Raw genomic sequence first — 16,698 nt, 5'->3', positions numbered from 1 at the left:
ATTAGTGAATGTACTAGATCTAATGGAACATTAATTGAACAAATAGAGTTATCAGTGAGCACACATTTTAGAATCATGACTCCTAGTTAGGTATTGAATACTTCATTGTTTGGTGTAAGTGAATTTATCAAATGAAGATATAGTGATATTTTGCAGGAACTAGTATATTTACATGGAATTTATTGTGCAAATTGTCAACAAATAAAGCAAAATTGTCAAATAACTCAATCACCTATTACGAACTTCAAACACGTTTTGATATTGCTTCCCCTGTTCTATGATCAGTGTAACAGTGTAGAATATATGCAAGTTCATGTAAATGACAGTGAGTGCCTATCTCTAATAAACACATAAGGCAGCTGTTACAATCAGTAGTTTCCATTTATCTATAATCTTTTGCCTCTTCAACAAAAAGTTCAAACACACACAAGGGTTTGAGTGTGTAATCTGAGGTGACACTTCTGTGTGGTCCTGCATTGTTAGACAAGTGATTTAACAGAAAACTACAAACGCTGGAGATCAGTGCAGGTCAGACAGCATCCATGGAGATAGAGCAAACTAATGTTTCAGTGTAGATGACTCTTCATTTAACAGCATGTGGGTGCATTTTCATCCAGTTTTATGGGAGATTTTTTTCCCAGTATAGCATTAAGAAGACAAAAACCTTTTTCTTGTCCTCTCAGCCACTATCTCAGGGTGAACCAAACTATTCTCAACCCTCAGTATTCTAGGAGATCCTAAAATGAACTTTCAACCCTAAACCTTCTTCATCCTAAAGGCTGGCTGCTTCTATCCTAGCCAGTCAACTTTAAAAACCTTCATTCCTGTCTGTGTCAGTTCCAGTCCATTATAAAGTCCTCTAGGATGACCTTCAATCTGTCCTGATCCATAAGTTGTATTTCATCTGAGACTCTTGTTTACCCTTCTGTTCCAAATCTCTCTGACTGATCACTTTTATGCTCTGTTTGTATTATGTCTTACAACTGATATATGATATACCTTAAAGGGACATACTCATGTTTTCATCACCTTATTATGGCATGTGAATTTATGACATAAATCTTCCAGTCACCATCTTACTGAGCTCTGTTCTTTTGGAGCATGACCTTCTGAGTGAAGCACACTGTAAATACCAGGTGCTATAATAAACGTTCATTGAATTCTTCAATACTGTGAGATCCACATCACATTTATTTTCTGGGGGCTAACATAAGTGTCACAGTATGATAGTGACAGATCATTAGTGTGGTAAAAACAATGACTGCAGATGCTGGAAACCAGATTCTGGATTAGTGGTGCTGGAAAAGCACAGCAGTTCAGGCAGCATCCAAGTAGCTTCAAAATCGACGTTTCGGGCAAAAGCCCTTCATCAGGAATAAAGCTTTATTCCTGATGAAGGGCTTTTGCCCGAAACGTCGATTTCGAAGCTACTTGGATGCTGCCTAAACTGCTGTGCTCTTCCAGCACCACTAATCCAGAATCTGGTTTCCAGCATCTGCAGTCATTGTTTTTACCTCGTTGATTTTGACCCTACTGCGAATCCTCTTGCAAGGATGCCTGCCTTGAAGAAGTTTTCCTCCTCTCTCTACAAGAATCTCAGGGAGTCCCTCTCCCACTGCAACTCCCAGGTCATTTCCTCTGCCCTGAAGGTCTTCAACCATGTCCTTAAACAAACTCGCTACCACAGATCATTAGTGTATCATGCGACAGCACATCATGGTTATATCAGTGTGCTAAACACTAGGGTTGCATGGTGGTTTATTGGTTAGCACTATTGCGTCACAGTGCTAGTGTTCTGAGTTCAATCCTAGCCTTGGGTAACTGTCTGTGTTGAGCTTGCTCTGGTTTTCTCCCATAGTCCAAAGATTTGCAAGTTAGGAGCATTGGCTATGCTAAAAATTGCCCCATGAGGTGTAAGCTAAATCGATTAGCCATGGTAAATGCAGCATTATAAGAATAAGGTTTGGGGCTGGATCTGGGTGGGATGCTCTTCATTGGATTGGTGCGGACTTGATGGGTCAAATGGTCTCTTTCAGTACTATAGGAATTCTATGAAAATAACTGCTCAATAATATAATACCCTGTTATTGTCAAGACTGAAGGTGCGACAGCACTAGATTGTACAGCAATCAGATGACCAACCACAATATTTACGTGAGTACAGATCTCCAGTTTAAATAACCAGAAGGTAGATTTAGCTTCTTTCCACTTAAAGTTCAAGGCCAGTAAGCTTTAAGTCCTTTATCATTTTTATGAAAATAACAAAACAAAGTTTCAGCTTCTTTCCTGGCAAAATACAGCAATTGAAAAGTTTCTTACAGGTTTAAAAGTAACTTACAGGTTTGCTATTTAATGTGTTTTGAGGCGATGTTTGATCACTGTTTGTCTGTTACCAATATTTATCTTTTGTTTTAATTCAAGAAGACAATATAAATTGTATTCATATTGTAAATTGTTTCATTTTTCTAACCGTGTATAATAAGTTTTATTTTCCAAAACCAGAAAATTTCAGGGATTTATTCTCTCAGTGGGTGACTGGAATCTCACTTTGTCTCCTTAAAAAAAGGTCAGAAGTCACGTGACACCAGGTTATCGTCCAACAGGTTTATTTTAAATCACAAGCTTTTGGAGTGCTGCTCCTTCATTAGATGAAGTCTGGAGTAGCGCTCTGAAAGCTTGTGATTTCAAATAAACCTGTTGGACATAACCTCATGTCATGTGACTTCTGACCTTTTCCATCTCAGTCCAACATTGGCATCTCCACATTGTAAAAAAAGGGTACTGTTCCCTAGCCCAATCAGAACATAACTTTGATGGCCTGGTCTGGGATCAAAACAACATAATGCTTATTATTATAAATTTCTGGTAAATATATTTTTCTAAGCCTTTACTCTTTGAGATAATAATTATTGCACCGTTATCAATAAATTAAGTGTGAAGTACTCTAAAATTGACTTCTTAGAATTCTGATCATCTGTTTTTAACATATTTGTGTTCTTTGCATCTTTGAGAGGGCTTGTGCTAATCAGAAGGTTTTGTTTTCCACAGTATTTTTCTCAAGACTGCATCCAAGAGGCCTTGTACATTTATCTTCTGGAGGATCTGATGTAGAATTCCCTGCTAATGGCATTGGGACAAATGTTGCTCATTCTGCATCATCCTTCTCATACATCTACATGGAATGGTAAAATTTGAAACATGGTCACAGTAGGTTAGAATTTCAATATTACCAAATTAGTATGGAATAGGAGCAAATAATGATTCATTGATATATTGTGTGTTATATAACATCACTGTCACACTGTTCAGATATAAATCATACAAGCTAGAAGGCTGAGGAAAAGCAGGACTTTCAGCTGCTGAAATATAGCAAAGCCAACCTCCATAGTAAACCACTATTCTGAATGACTGCAGTGAGAGGCTTCTAAGCTGGACAAATCAAGTTGTGCTTGCAATGTCTCGGTTGGGCCATAAGAGGGGGTGATAATGAGGGAAGGAAGTCTCATTTTGAGAAGCAAGACAAACATCCTCAATGACACTAAATGGGTTAAAATGCCATAGACAGAAAATTATTTCAGGATTTGTGAGAAGAAGCCATCAGACAAAGGGCGTTGAAAGGCAAGAAAAAGCTGAAGTTTGGTGATAGTTAGGTGATTCAAAAAGAAGCTTGCACCTGAAGAAGTATGATCTGGATGTTTCCCGCACAAGAGAATTGACTGGTGTTAGGGATATGAGCATTTGATCTGTTCTTTGTGCAAAGAGGTAATGCATGTTTGATACCAGAAAAGGACAGAATGCTAAAGAGGACTTGGTGGTCTCAATTGCAAACTATACAAGACTGGATGTTGAGAGATGGTTCCTTTGTCTGTTATTGTTCCCAACAATGGGGTCAGTATTACAGAACCTGGGCAGTGCAGCCTGTGCCAATGTTGTTCAAGTGTTCTGGGCATGTGTACACAAAGAAGATGACTCAGCTGACAACACAAAATTGGCTTGTTTGAATATTTCTGGTGTGATGAAGACACCTTGAAAATTGGGAATGGAACATGGAACTAGATTATTTCAAAGTTTAAGTTGTAGGCTGCAGGCTATGTGGTTGCTGCTGGACAGTTATGTGGATAAAGGGATGGTTGTAGTTGGGATTGGTGGGGAATGAATGAGAGATAGGAAAAAAGGAAGAAAGGAACAGGTAAAGGAATTGAGTCGTTTAAGAACGATGTGGAAGAGATGGGGAAATGTGTTTTCTTGAAGGAGCCTTCCTTTATCTGCCAAGAAGATTAAAATAGCTAAAGCACATTCATTATGTACTATTTGGATAAAGGGAAATCTTCCATTTAGGATCAATTAAACAACACTGATGAATGCTCCAGATAATTTATGAAGCAGTTTTAAGATGACTTGATATTAAGCTGGCTGCAATGAGTCTGTTGTGAATGCTAATAAGCTGAGGTGTGAATGCCCAAGTGACTTTTAAACTCATGTTGGTTGCCTATCAATATAGCAACCCAGTTGCTCACACAAAAGTTCATGGCATTTTATTTTCTACATTATATTATTGCAGTAGTTCATTGGCTGCAAAAAATGCTTTAGGACATTTGGAGATTGTGTTAGAAAAATTATCCTTTCTTTTAGAATAAATGTTCTACTGCTGCTTAAGAGGGAATTCTCTCCCGTACATTGTTTTGGTCTAGTGTTATGAACCAGACAAACCCGCTCAAAATATATCAAGGAGAAAGTCTATACCTTAACTTATATCTTACTTAAAGGCACGTTTAAGGAGTTGTGTTCCTGATGTGATTCGATTATATCACTGCTAGGCTTTAAGCAAAACACACTTTATTCTTATAACACAGTTAAAACACAAACAAGAAAAAAGTGGCATCACTTTATACTAGGGAAAGTGAGGACTGCAGATGCTGGAGATCAGAGTCGAGAGTGTGGTGCTGGAAAAGCACAGCAGGACAGGCAGCATCCGAGGAACAGAAAAATCGACTTTTCGGGCATTAGTCCTTCATCAGGAATGAAGGGCTTATGCCCAAAACATCAATTCTCCTGCTCCTTGGATGCTGCCTGACCTGCTGTGCCTTTCCAGCACCACACTCTGGCATAACATTACCTCTATTGAAATACTTAACAAAATAGTATATATGACTTAACTATCAATCATCAACTGTTCCAATATGGCAGCACCCATAAACATATCCTTGGCGAAGACAAATTTAGCAAGACAGATGTTTCTCTTATGCTATCTGCCAGTCAAGGAGAAAGGAACACTAAAGAAACAACTAAACAGCAGAGAGAGAACTCAAGCTTTTTGTTGCAGTACAGAGGGAGAGCTGCATCTATCAGCTTCAACAGTCAGCTCTCAACCTAACCGAAAGCAAAACTAAAACTGTACGAGCCTGAGTCCACCGACTCCTGAGTCTTTTGTCTAAATACAAAGAAACACTTAGGGAGCTCATAGCTGTTTACCCATTGCTTCAGAAGCAGACATTCCATCACCACTGTCAACATCACTCTGCAAGAGAAACAGCACAGAATAAATCCCTCTTAAAGGCACAGTACTGTCACACTAGAAATATTTAGCAGCTTTTTGGTACCTTTTTAGACATACTTTACATCCAGATAACCCATTCCTACCTCCATTGTGTCCTTAAAATCTTCTCCCATGTTGAAATTTAATGTTGGTAAAGGCTTGTTGAATCCTTCTTTGTTTCTTAGCCAATATGTTGCTTGAATACCTTTTCCCTTATGAAAAATACAAGCGGGTCATAATTTTGATGGTACATATTGAAATATTCAATTGTTTTATTTCTAAAGTAAATTACATTTTCTTATACCAAAGGTTCGGTGTGCCAAACAGTAAGTGTGAAGACTTTGCCTTAAAAAAGCGTTTTTCTTTAATGTATAACTTCCATGTTTTTAAATTGAAGGAAACCAGAGCACGGGGATACTTTTCTTTGTGTCTGAAGAATGCTCAGGGTTCAGACACAGGAAAGAGGAAAAGGGAGTGGAGATTTAGTTCACCAGGTCACCATTCCCACGACATTGTCCCAGGATTCATCCTTGATTGAATAAACCTGAGCTTGTGCCTACACCAATCATTGTGCACTGAAGTGAAATGAAAGCAAGCATTTCCCAGTCTCCTACCTCATTTCCCAATATACTGAGCCACAAAAAAATCCAAAAGTAAAGGCAGCACCTAGAAGGAGATGTTCCAAACTCTAATCTGGAGTCAGCCTAAGCTGGAAGATCATTGAGATCAGCATGGCTTATGAGAAGCATGAAGATGCAGATGGCTATGGGTAATACTATTTTCATAACTTTCAAGGAGAAAAGTCAAGTCTCGTTGCTAGGAGTGCCAGCAAGTCCCTTGCTTCCACCTTCCATCAGAAACTAACATGCTAATAATGTGGACTAGGAAATTTGATACAGTACACCTCAGATGATTAGTGGAGGAAGGATGACATTGATAAAAACTGTTCTCATATATTTGGAAGAAATTTTAAAATGTTTATTTTAGGTCTTGTGTTAAAGTTGAGTACAATTACATAAGTTTTGTGTGGGTACAATAGTAAATCTAGACAGATCCACTTGCACTCAAATAGCAAACCCCTTAACTGTGGCTTATTTATGCTCCTTAAATTTACCAACAACAAATTGCAAACTAAAAGAGTCATCATTAATTTTGTTTTGAGAATGGAGGGGAAGTCAGAGAGAGCAGCTGAGAGTTAGGGTTCCGTGTGTTAAGTATGGGGGAGGGTATCTGACTCTCTGCCCCACCAATGAGAAAGTTTGAAATCAAGCTCCAAATCTGCACCTTAAAAGCTGACTGGTGAACTCTTCAGTGAATCATAAGCCTCAATAATGAAATCCTGGCCTATTAGGGGTTGCCAAAGTATCAGAGTTTGGCAGTCACCAAGTCCGATAGAATTGCCGTAGAGGCCAATTTAGTGGCTTAATTGGTGAGAAGTTAAGGATGTTCCTTTTTGGACTCATGGGGAAGAGGGGTATTAGGGATTTGGGGCAAGGGTTGGGGTAGCCTTTAGTGTTCATCCTCTTGGCTCCCTATCCCTGCCTCTGAATGACCAAGACAGATGGAAATAGAGTATCCCAACTCCATACCAGAAGGTAAGGTTTTTTTTCTCTGATAGAAAACCAACTATTTTCTAATTAATGGCCTTAATTAGTATTAAGATATGAAAGGCATCCATATACCTGCCTACTCAATGCTTAATTGTTGAAATGGTGAGAAGGGGGGCAAATACTTATCTGGAGCCAACTTTTCCATTTGCCCTTCTTGATAGCTTCCTCATCACCTCCAGGGAAGGGATGATCGCACTCAGAAAATCAATCTCAGCCCAGCTTTGATTATTTCAGATTATATTAAAGGCTACCTTAAACCCGAAATTACTCAATACAAGTTGTAGGTAAGTTGCATGGCTTTTTCCATGATGGATTAGATTAGATTACTTACAGTGTGGAAACAGGCTCTTCGGCCCAACAAGTCCACACTGCCCCGCCGAAGCGCAACCCACCCATACCCCTACATCTACCCCTTACCTAACACTACGGGCAATTTAGCATGGCCAATTCACCTGACCTGCACATCTTTGGACTGTTTCGTTGTATGATGACAAAAAAATGTTTTGGTACACAACCTGAAGAGTCCAATTTTGGCAGATTATTCTGAAGGAGATGTTTCACACTGAGCAAGCTTCAGATTGTCTTTAACATAACTACAAACCATGCTCATTAAAGACAAACAAAGGTATCGTGGGTCACAGTAGATTTTTAAATTTTACCAAAGGACCAATAGGCCACTTCAGATATTACTTATATTAAGGCACTAGCAACATTCCCAGAGAAGATCTCTGAATATATTTCATAAAGTTGAATTGCTGAGTATATAGAAATGGCAGCTTAATTCATTTGCCAACTTGTTAAGTGCAGATGTCAAATGTATTACTTTCAAACAAGTGTTTTCAAAAAACCATTTCTATAGGGAAATAAGCTAAAAGGAAGTCCTAACTGTATTAATTCATGTTCACAGTTTGGTTACCTACCTTCACTTTAATCGTCCCTCTCTTTACAACATCGTATCCTCCCAGTGCCCTCAGTGCTTCAGCAGTGCTCTCTGATATGTGTATTTTCAAAGCTAAGTATCAAAAAAAGATTAATATAGTACAAGTGTGTAAGAAATAGGAGCAGGAAAATGACTACCAAAAGAACCAAGCAGCAGAGCTAACCAATAAAACCTTTTATGTCTTTTCACTTCTGAAACAGAGCCTACGAGACAAGGCCCTAAGTCATGACCAGAGAAGGGATGGGAACTGGAACTAAACTAAGGAGTTGAATTTAGTGATCACTACCTTGCATTCACCTCACTCTGAGCCAGACTTAGTGGAATTCATATGGAAGTCTGTCTCGGGTTGCCTTTCAGCCTGTGTTTCCTTCTTTGTTGAGCTTCTTTGTATGTAGGTTTTGTTGAGGGTAAGAGGAAGCTCACACCTAGTCCCAGGGTTCTCACTCTTGCACATGCCCACACACGTATACCTGTGATCACTCAGACTGTCTTTGTCTCTGCTTCTCACAGACTCCCTCCCTCTCATAGGTGTCCTATCTCATATCTCCTCTCTATCCCATGCAGACTCACTGCTCTCATGATCACACTCCTTCTCGTACAGTCACTCAGTTACACAAACTCACTTCTTCCTCCTAGGACCAAGTGCTTTGGAAAAGGTATTGCCAAAAAGGGATTCAGGATGGTAGAAAGCTGCCAAGACGTGTTTGTTTACTCTGTTCTGTATGGGATGCCAGCTGCCTTGGGAGGGCACATACATGCTGTTGCTGCAACTCCCATCCATTGTGGCCTTCACAGCCTGTTCTACTGACTTGGTCCCTGTGCTCTTTTAGAGAGTCAGTGCATGTATGGAAGGGTGAGAGACAGAGGGTCTGAGTGTGAGGATGGTGAGAGGGAATGGGGCAAGTGTGAAAGGATATGAGAGAGAATGGGGCAAGTGTGTCAGAATGGTGAGAGAGAATGGGGCAAGTGTGTCAGAATGGTGAGAGAGAATGGGACAAGTGTGTCAGAATGGTGAGAGAGAATGGGGCAACTGTGTCAAGATGGTGAGAGAGAATGGGGCAAGTGTGTCAGAATGGTGAGAGAGAATGGGGCAACTGTGTCAAGATGGTGAGAGAGAATGGGGCAACTGTGTCAAGATGGTGAGAGAGAATGGGGCAAGTGTGTCAGAATGGTGAGAGAGAATGGGGCAACTGTGTCAAGATGGTGAGAGAGATGGGGCAACTGTGTCAAGATGGTGAGAGAGAATGGGGCAACTGTGTCAAGATGGTGAGAGAGAATGGGGAAAGTGTGTCAAGATGGTGAGAGAGAATGGGGCAAGTGTGCCAAGATGGTGAGAGAGAATGGGGCAAGTGTGTCAGAATGGTGAGAGAGAATGGGGCAAGTGTGTCAAGATGGTGAGAGAGAATGGGGCAACTGTGTCAAGATGGTGAGAGAGAATGGGGAAAGTGTGTCAGAATGGTGAGAGAGAATGGGGCAAGTGTGCCAAGATGGTGAGAGAGAATGGGGCAAGTGTGTCAGAATGGTGAGAGAGAATGGGGCAAGTGTGTCAAGATGGTGAGAGAGAATGGGGCAACTGTGTCAAGATGGTGAGAGAGAATGGGGCAAGTGTGTCAAGGTAGTGAGACAGTGGGATGAATTGGTCAGGAGGATTTATGTTCTAATCCATCTATCATTGTCATAAATGAGCCAGATAATAGATTAGAAACAGTTCATTTGATTTCTTGTCCATACTACGTTTCACACTAAACACTAATTTATGTTAGAAAGCACAAATATTTTGTTAATAGTACTTCTGTGAACCACTAGGGGACATTGTATTACTTGCGAATAGCTATGTCAATACAAGTTGCTGTTGAGAATACGCAAGAAATTGGAGAGATATTTTCATCAGGACTGTTTCCCTGATTCCTCCTTTCTGACCACAATTATTTCTCTTTGGTGAAAAGGCATTTCCTCTGTCATTGATCTAAAAACCCATTGTAGTAAACAAATTAAATGAAACTGATTTCTTCGAGCCATTGAACGTTAATTTCTTTTAAATGTATGTCTGAAATTTAACTTACATTTACTGTGTCCATGTTTTCACTCAGCAAAACATTTTCCAAATATTCACAGCACAGAGAAGGATTTGCAGAATTGATTGCAGTTGGACCATTTGGAGTAGTTAACATTTGTATACAGGATACTGTCCTGTCCAGTTGCCAGGGAAGCTGAGTTATTTGGGTTACTTTATTTATTTAAGAACCAAAGAGGAAAAACACCAAATACTTACGCAAACCATTGCTTTCCATTCTTGATGCTACATTGACAGTATCACCAAACAGACAGTATCTGGGCATCGTTGTTCCAACTACGCCTGTAACTACTGGACCTGCAAGAATAATTAAGCAGTGATTTAAGGGAGGAATAGTCTCTTCACAGCTCTGTAATTGCTACCATTCAAACTACCAACCAATATTCGGGTGCTGTTTCCTGATTCATGTAATTTGCAACAACTAGAAATCAGCTCCCAAGAATCAGCTCCCAAACCGAAGCAACAAGATTCTAAGTTGATCAGATAATATTGAAACTGGAAAGTAAAACTCCTCTGAGGAATCTTTGGAGATTATGTTACCATGTTTAACACCGTGGGGTGGCACAGTGGCTCAGTGGTTAGCACTGCTGCCTCACAGCACCAGGGTCCCAGGTTCAATTCCAGCCTGAGGTGACTGTGTGGAGTTTGCACATTCTCTCTGTGTCTGTGTGGGTTTCCTCCGGGTGCTCTGGTTTCCTCCCACAGTCCAAAACTGTGCAGATCAGGTGAATTGGCCATGCTAAATTGTCCATAGTGTTAGGTATATTAGTCAGAGGGATATGGGTCTGTGTGGGTTACTCTTCGGAGGGGTCGGTGTGGATTTGTTGGGCCGAAGGGCCTGTTTCCACACTGCAAGGAATCTAATCTAAAAAAAAAGAGTGAAATATAATATCTCCAATCACACGACGAAATAATAGGTTTCTTGAACATAGCTATCTACCAAAAGTGGAATGTTGTTGTCTTTTCTTTCATACTTGAGAATTTCTCAATAGGACAGCACCAAATTTGTTTTAAAACTAGAATTGAACTTTTGGTCATCCTGTGTCTTACAATTCAAATACTGTCTGGATATTGAGCTCATGCCTAACACATAGAATCGCTTCCATAGAAACGTTCATATGCCCTATAAACTATAGAAGGAGGGTGATATAACTTGAATCAGAGAAAGTGAGGACTGCTGGAGGTCAGAGTCGAGAGTGTGGTACTAGAAATGCCCAGCCGGTCAGGCAGCATCCGAGGAACAGGAGAGTTGACATTTTGAGCATAAGCCCTTCATCAGGAATGAGGATTGTGGGCCAAGGGGGCTGAGAGATAAATGGGAGGGGCATGGGGCTGGGGGAAGGTAGCTGAAAATGTGATAGGTAGATGAAGGTGTGGGTGAAGGTGATAGGTCAGAGAGGAAGGTGGAGCGGATAGGTGGGAAGGAAGATATGCAGGTAGGACAGGTCAAGTTGGAAGATTGGAACTGGGATAAGGTGGAGGAGGGGAAATGAGGAAACTGATGAAATCCACATTGATCCCGCGTGGTTGGACTTTGACTCCTATTCTAGTGATTGTGTAAATCTCATAAATTGATAAAGTTACATTGAATACAAATAAATTTGATCAGTAGTTTGAGCTGTTCTATTTTACCATCCCTATCTAAACTGAATAAGAACTTCAGTCAGAATAGAACAATTGTTAATCATCAAATGCGGGAACTCTGATAGGACAGAAAGTAAAAAGATGCAGAATTTAGATGGTGATGAAACTTGCCATCAAGCCCTTGCAGTGTGTTTACTTTGCTTTTATCCGACCTCTCATTCATTGCAATGACCTCTTATTGTATCTTCCTGTACTAAACTTGAAGGGAACTGTCCACAGCCATTGAATGTGATGAAGAGTTTAAAAGTAGAATACCTGGGGTTCACTTTTAGCACCACTACTCCCAACCACAATGCGGGAATGGCAAGAGCGAGAGGGTGTAGAAGTATTTCCATTCACTTATTGGCTCAACACCATTCACTTGCTACTCAGTAACAATTTAGCTATGATTATGAAATTGGTCTAAGCTGGTAACACCTTATAGAAATGTAAGAAACACAGCTAATAATAAAGTCTCACTGTCCAGCGGCTCCCTTTTAACTCATAAATTCTGAATCCTGAGCAGAGTCAGCTCTACCTTGACAGGAGTTGCAGAGTAACTAGAAAAGACCAAAACACCTTCCCAAAGACCTTTACATCCTTCCTAAAGTATGGTAACCAGGTCTTGACTCTATACTGTAGTTGTGGCAACATCAGAGATTTATAGAAGTTTGACATAACCTTTCCTGTTTTTGTAATATCTTTGTTTATGAGAGCAAAGATTCCGCAAGTGGAATCATTGTGGGTTAGGGTGAGGAAGAACATTTCCATGGGAATCATCAACTCTGCCATTATCCCTACTTCCCTGTGGCACTCATGGCAGGGATCATTTCCCAGCAGGATGTAACAACTGCCCAAATTCCCACACATCTCCATATCCAGGATATCATTGCCACCAGCTTTGGGTGAGTGACAAATCGTAAAGTTCAATATGATCAACATTGCAAGGAGACTAACAGGAGAGCCTCAATGGTCTTACTCCTTCAAGATCCTAAGCTGTTGCACCACCAAGTTTGTATGACATTATCAGAGTGAGGAGTTAACTGTGAATCCTTTCAGACCCTTCCATTGTTGATAAGTGTGTGCTGAAGTGGGTAGATTCTTTAATATGTTCATTAGGCTAAACCTTTTCATTCAGCCTCAATGATGGTGGTATTGGTGAAACCACCCTGTTCACTTCCTGAACTCAGCTATTTGAGGATTACTGTCACTAGCAATAGAATGCATTATCTGTAGTCTTCCCATTGTCCTTGTACTCTTGTATAATTTCAATTAAAAATCTAAATTTAAATAATGGTCATAATTTTATGCAGGCTCAGAGGCTCCACACAGTGGCTGAAGAATAAGGGTTGAGACTGTTACTGCAATGCAGGGAACCCCAGGTTGACTTATGTTTTTTGGGCTGTCACGTGACTCAGGGTTTATTGCTCCGAACATTAGGAAACTAAATTCTCTGTTTGAATTTAAGCCGTCCTCTGCTATGCTTTTCTGGTTAAAGTTGAGGATTCACATTTTTTGCGGCTAAACTAAAAATCTCTGTACCATTAACAGTTAGCTGAATTATTCTCACCCTCTATGAGTTAAAGTAATGCTTCTCACTCTCTCCAGTTTCAGTGAATGATGTTCACCTCCTGTTGTTTGTGATGTCAAGAAATACCTCCCACTTACATATAATTTTCTTCTCTGGCCTAATTATTGTTGACTACAGCCTAATGTTGATGACTGTTTTTATCCTGGTTTCTACCTGAATGATTCTTGGAGTCTGCTTTCAATAAACACTTAACACCTTTAACAAGGATGAAATAATAGATCTCCCAACTTTCCTGTGGCCTGAATAAAGTCTCCTACTTTCTTCTTACATTGGAACTTGTATTCTTGGACTTTGAATATGCCCTTTTTAATTCTGTCTTTGTGAAGTCTCCAGGTCTGTGAATTGATTCTATGGCTCTTGACTTCCCTTCTATAGACCTGCCTCAATTTGTCAGCCTGCCGTGACAGTAACGTTTTGATTTTTGCTGTAAGTACTTAGCCTTTAATTATGTAGCATTTTTAAATGCAGTGCATCTCTTATCAGGCCTGAAATGCTTTTATCTTTGACTATGGATTCTGCCTTGTTGAATGTTGCCATAATGTTTTCTACTGTTGGATTATGAGAAAGTGAGGATTGCAGATGCTGGAGATCAGAGCTGAAAAATATGTTGCTGGAAAAGCCCAGCAGGTCAGGCAGCATCCAAGGAGCAGCAGAATCGACGTTTCGGGCATAAGCCCTTTTTCAGGAATCAATCGACATTTTGGGCATAAGCCCTTCTTCAGGAAGAAGGGCTTATGCCCGAAATGTCGATTCTCCTGCTCCTTGGATGCTGCCTGACCTATTCAAAGTACAGCTCTTCCAGCTGTTGGCCATCTGACTGTGCAGAATTCTTAAAACTGTGCCTGAAGAAATCATCAGACCTCCTCTCCTACCTGCCTATGGAATGAGGCAGTTCAATGGATTCCATTCCACTGCTCACCATGTGATATAAACAATTCCCACCCTCACAGCTGACTACCTGTCTCATGAGGCAAGCTGTAGCACTGAGTACCAAGGGGTAGGTTTGCTGCCACCATACTCTTTTAGGGTAGGGAGCTATACAGTCCTGGTCTAGGATGGCAGAGAATAACCACTTGATTGTTTAATGAGAAGAGGCTCCTGACTTCAACAAGATGTGGTTTATTGCATGTTAGCAAATAGGTACAAATACACTGATACGAACAACATTGTTACAGAGTCTATGAGCAAAACCAGGATGGTCTTATGCTTTTAAGACCCTAAGTTGTTCTCCCAACAAGTCTGTGTGGAATCACCATAGTGAGTGGTGCTTAAGACATGCCTCAGAATGGACTCTTTCAGACCCTATATCCTTATACCACAGCCACCTGTTGAATGCTCATGGCCAGGTTGTACCTGAACTGGGATCCCACTCCATTTGGGAATCCTGTTCTCAAAGAAGGTCACATCATGGTGCACCCTGCCCTTGCTTGTCAACCCCTTACAATCTCCCGTCTGTGGCTCCCTTACGCCTTTCTCCATTCTCCATTACTGGCTCCGGTGAAACCCTATACACACCCAATCATCTTGCCATAGGGCCCAAGCAATACTCTTCATTCGTGGCTGTCTGCCTTTCCAATAGTTGTCAAGCCTCCTGATGGGACTATCAGGACTCGAGCTGCCAGACCTCTGATTGACCAACGGCTCTCAATTGCGGGTCTTCCGGATGGGTGAGATGGTCTTGCCCTTAGCCATGTGACAGCCCAATGGACATAAGTCAACCTGGGGTTCCCTGGCATGCCGTAACAGTCTCACCCCCTACTCTTCAACCAGTGTGTGGTGCTCTGTGCCTGCATAAAATTATGACCATTATTTAAATTTAGATTTCTAACTGAAATCATGCAAGAATACAAGTACAATGGGAAGACTACAAATAATATATTCTATATATCATGCAAAAGAAAAATAAAACAATTAGTGCTCAAAACATTTAAAATAGATTGATGCTATGTTACCTGTGTTGAGGCCTGTGCGGAGTTTCAGTTGTACATTGTCTACGTGTCTTATCTTGAAGGTCGCAATGGCACTGAGAAAATGCAAAGACATTGTGGCAATTTCCCCTGCATGCTGTATTCCATTGCGAATGGGCAGTCCACTTGCTACCATGTAAGCATCGCCTATTGTTTCAACCTTAGTTAGATAGAAATAGAATGTTGTCAAATCTTTCATAATTGGAAATGATGTGTAAACATCTGGACTAATGGAAGTTAACAGACACAAAGATAATTTATTTCTTGCTTTTAAATTGGATTTAACTTTTTTAAAGGGAAAGTAGCAGCAGACTTAATTGAATACAATGGTATCTTCTCAGGATGATATAGCACACTGTTTAAATTTGTAAACATTTACAATCACTCTAACCATTTTAAATAGAATCCACAACCATTTACTTCCAATGCAAATGCTATTTAAATAATGTAATCAGTTAAACAAATGTCAGAGAAAAGTAACCGTGCCAGCATTTAACATTGTCATTTCCTATTAACTTTTTGTATTTGTTTAGAGATGTAGTCCTCTCTGGCTGGGCCAGTATTTATTGCCTGTCTGTATTTTCCCTGAGAAAGTGGTATTGAACTGTCTTCCTGAACCAGTACAGTCACCAGAGTGCAGGATTACCCACAGTGCTATTTGGGAGAACATTCCAGGATCATGACTCAGTGAAGGAACAGCGATATATTTACAATTTAGTAAGGTAGATGTTGCCCTTTTCCTCTAGGTGGCAGAGGTTGTAGGCTTAAAAGGTGCTGTCTAAGGAGCCTTGGTGAGTTATTATTGTACACCTCCTAGGTAGTACACATTGCCACTGTCCATCAATGGTTCAAGGTGTTAGATGGGGTGCCAATCCAATGTGTGGCTTTGTCCCGGATGGTGCCAAACTTCTTTAGTGTATATGGAGCTGCACTCATCCAAGTAAGTAGAGGGTATTCTACCACACTCATGACTTGTACCTTGTATACAGTGGATAGGCTTTGATGATACAGGAGGTGAGTTACTTGCTGCAGAATTCCCAGTCTCTAACTTTCTCTTTTGGTTACAGAATTTACATGACTGATGCACTTACTGGTCAATGGTAATTCCCAGGAGGTTGATAGTGGGAGATTTAGTGATGGCAATGCCATTGTACATCAAGGGGCAATAGTTAAATTCTTTCTTGTTGAAGATGGTCATTTCCTGGTACTTGATTTGCAGGAATGTTATTTGCCACTTGCAAGCCCAAGCCTGAATATGGCCCAGGTCTTGCTGCACATGGACATGAACTGGCTCAGCATTTGATGAGTCACAAATGATATTGAACTTTGTGCAATTATCAGCAAACATCCCCATCTC

At 40.5% G+C, this 16,698-nt stretch overlaps 1 protein-coding gene across 1 annotated transcript in view; it reads right to left on the bottom strand.

Annotated features, from left to right (window-relative positions):
• Positions 1–5,458: 5,458 nt before the first annotated feature.
• gucy2g (guanylate cyclase 2g) overlaps positions 5,459–16,698 on the bottom strand; it is a 69,373-nt gene continuing 58,133 nt past the window's right edge. The window contains exons 23-27 of the mRNA XM_072557024.1: positions 15,327–15,501; positions 10,359–10,457; positions 8,067–8,158; positions 5,641–5,748; positions 5,459–5,518 (exon numbers count right to left, since the gene is read on the bottom strand). Of these exons, the coding sequence (XP_072413125.1) occupies positions 5,459–5,518; positions 5,641–5,748; positions 8,067–8,158; positions 10,359–10,457; positions 15,327–15,501 (534 nt within the window). The remainder of the gene's footprint in view (positions 5,519–5,640; positions 5,749–8,066; positions 8,159–10,358; positions 10,458–15,326; positions 15,502–16,698) is intronic.

The sequence above is a fragment of the Chiloscyllium punctatum genome, chromosome 38, assembly GCF_047496795.1.
Source record: "Chiloscyllium punctatum isolate Juve2018m chromosome 38, sChiPun1.3, whole genome shotgun sequence".
Taxonomy (NCBI): domain Eukaryota; kingdom Metazoa; phylum Chordata; class Chondrichthyes; order Orectolobiformes; family Hemiscylliidae; genus Chiloscyllium; species Chiloscyllium punctatum.
The sequence above is the reverse complement of the archived record's forward strand: the minus strand, read 5'-3'. Positions and strand labels throughout refer to the sequence as shown.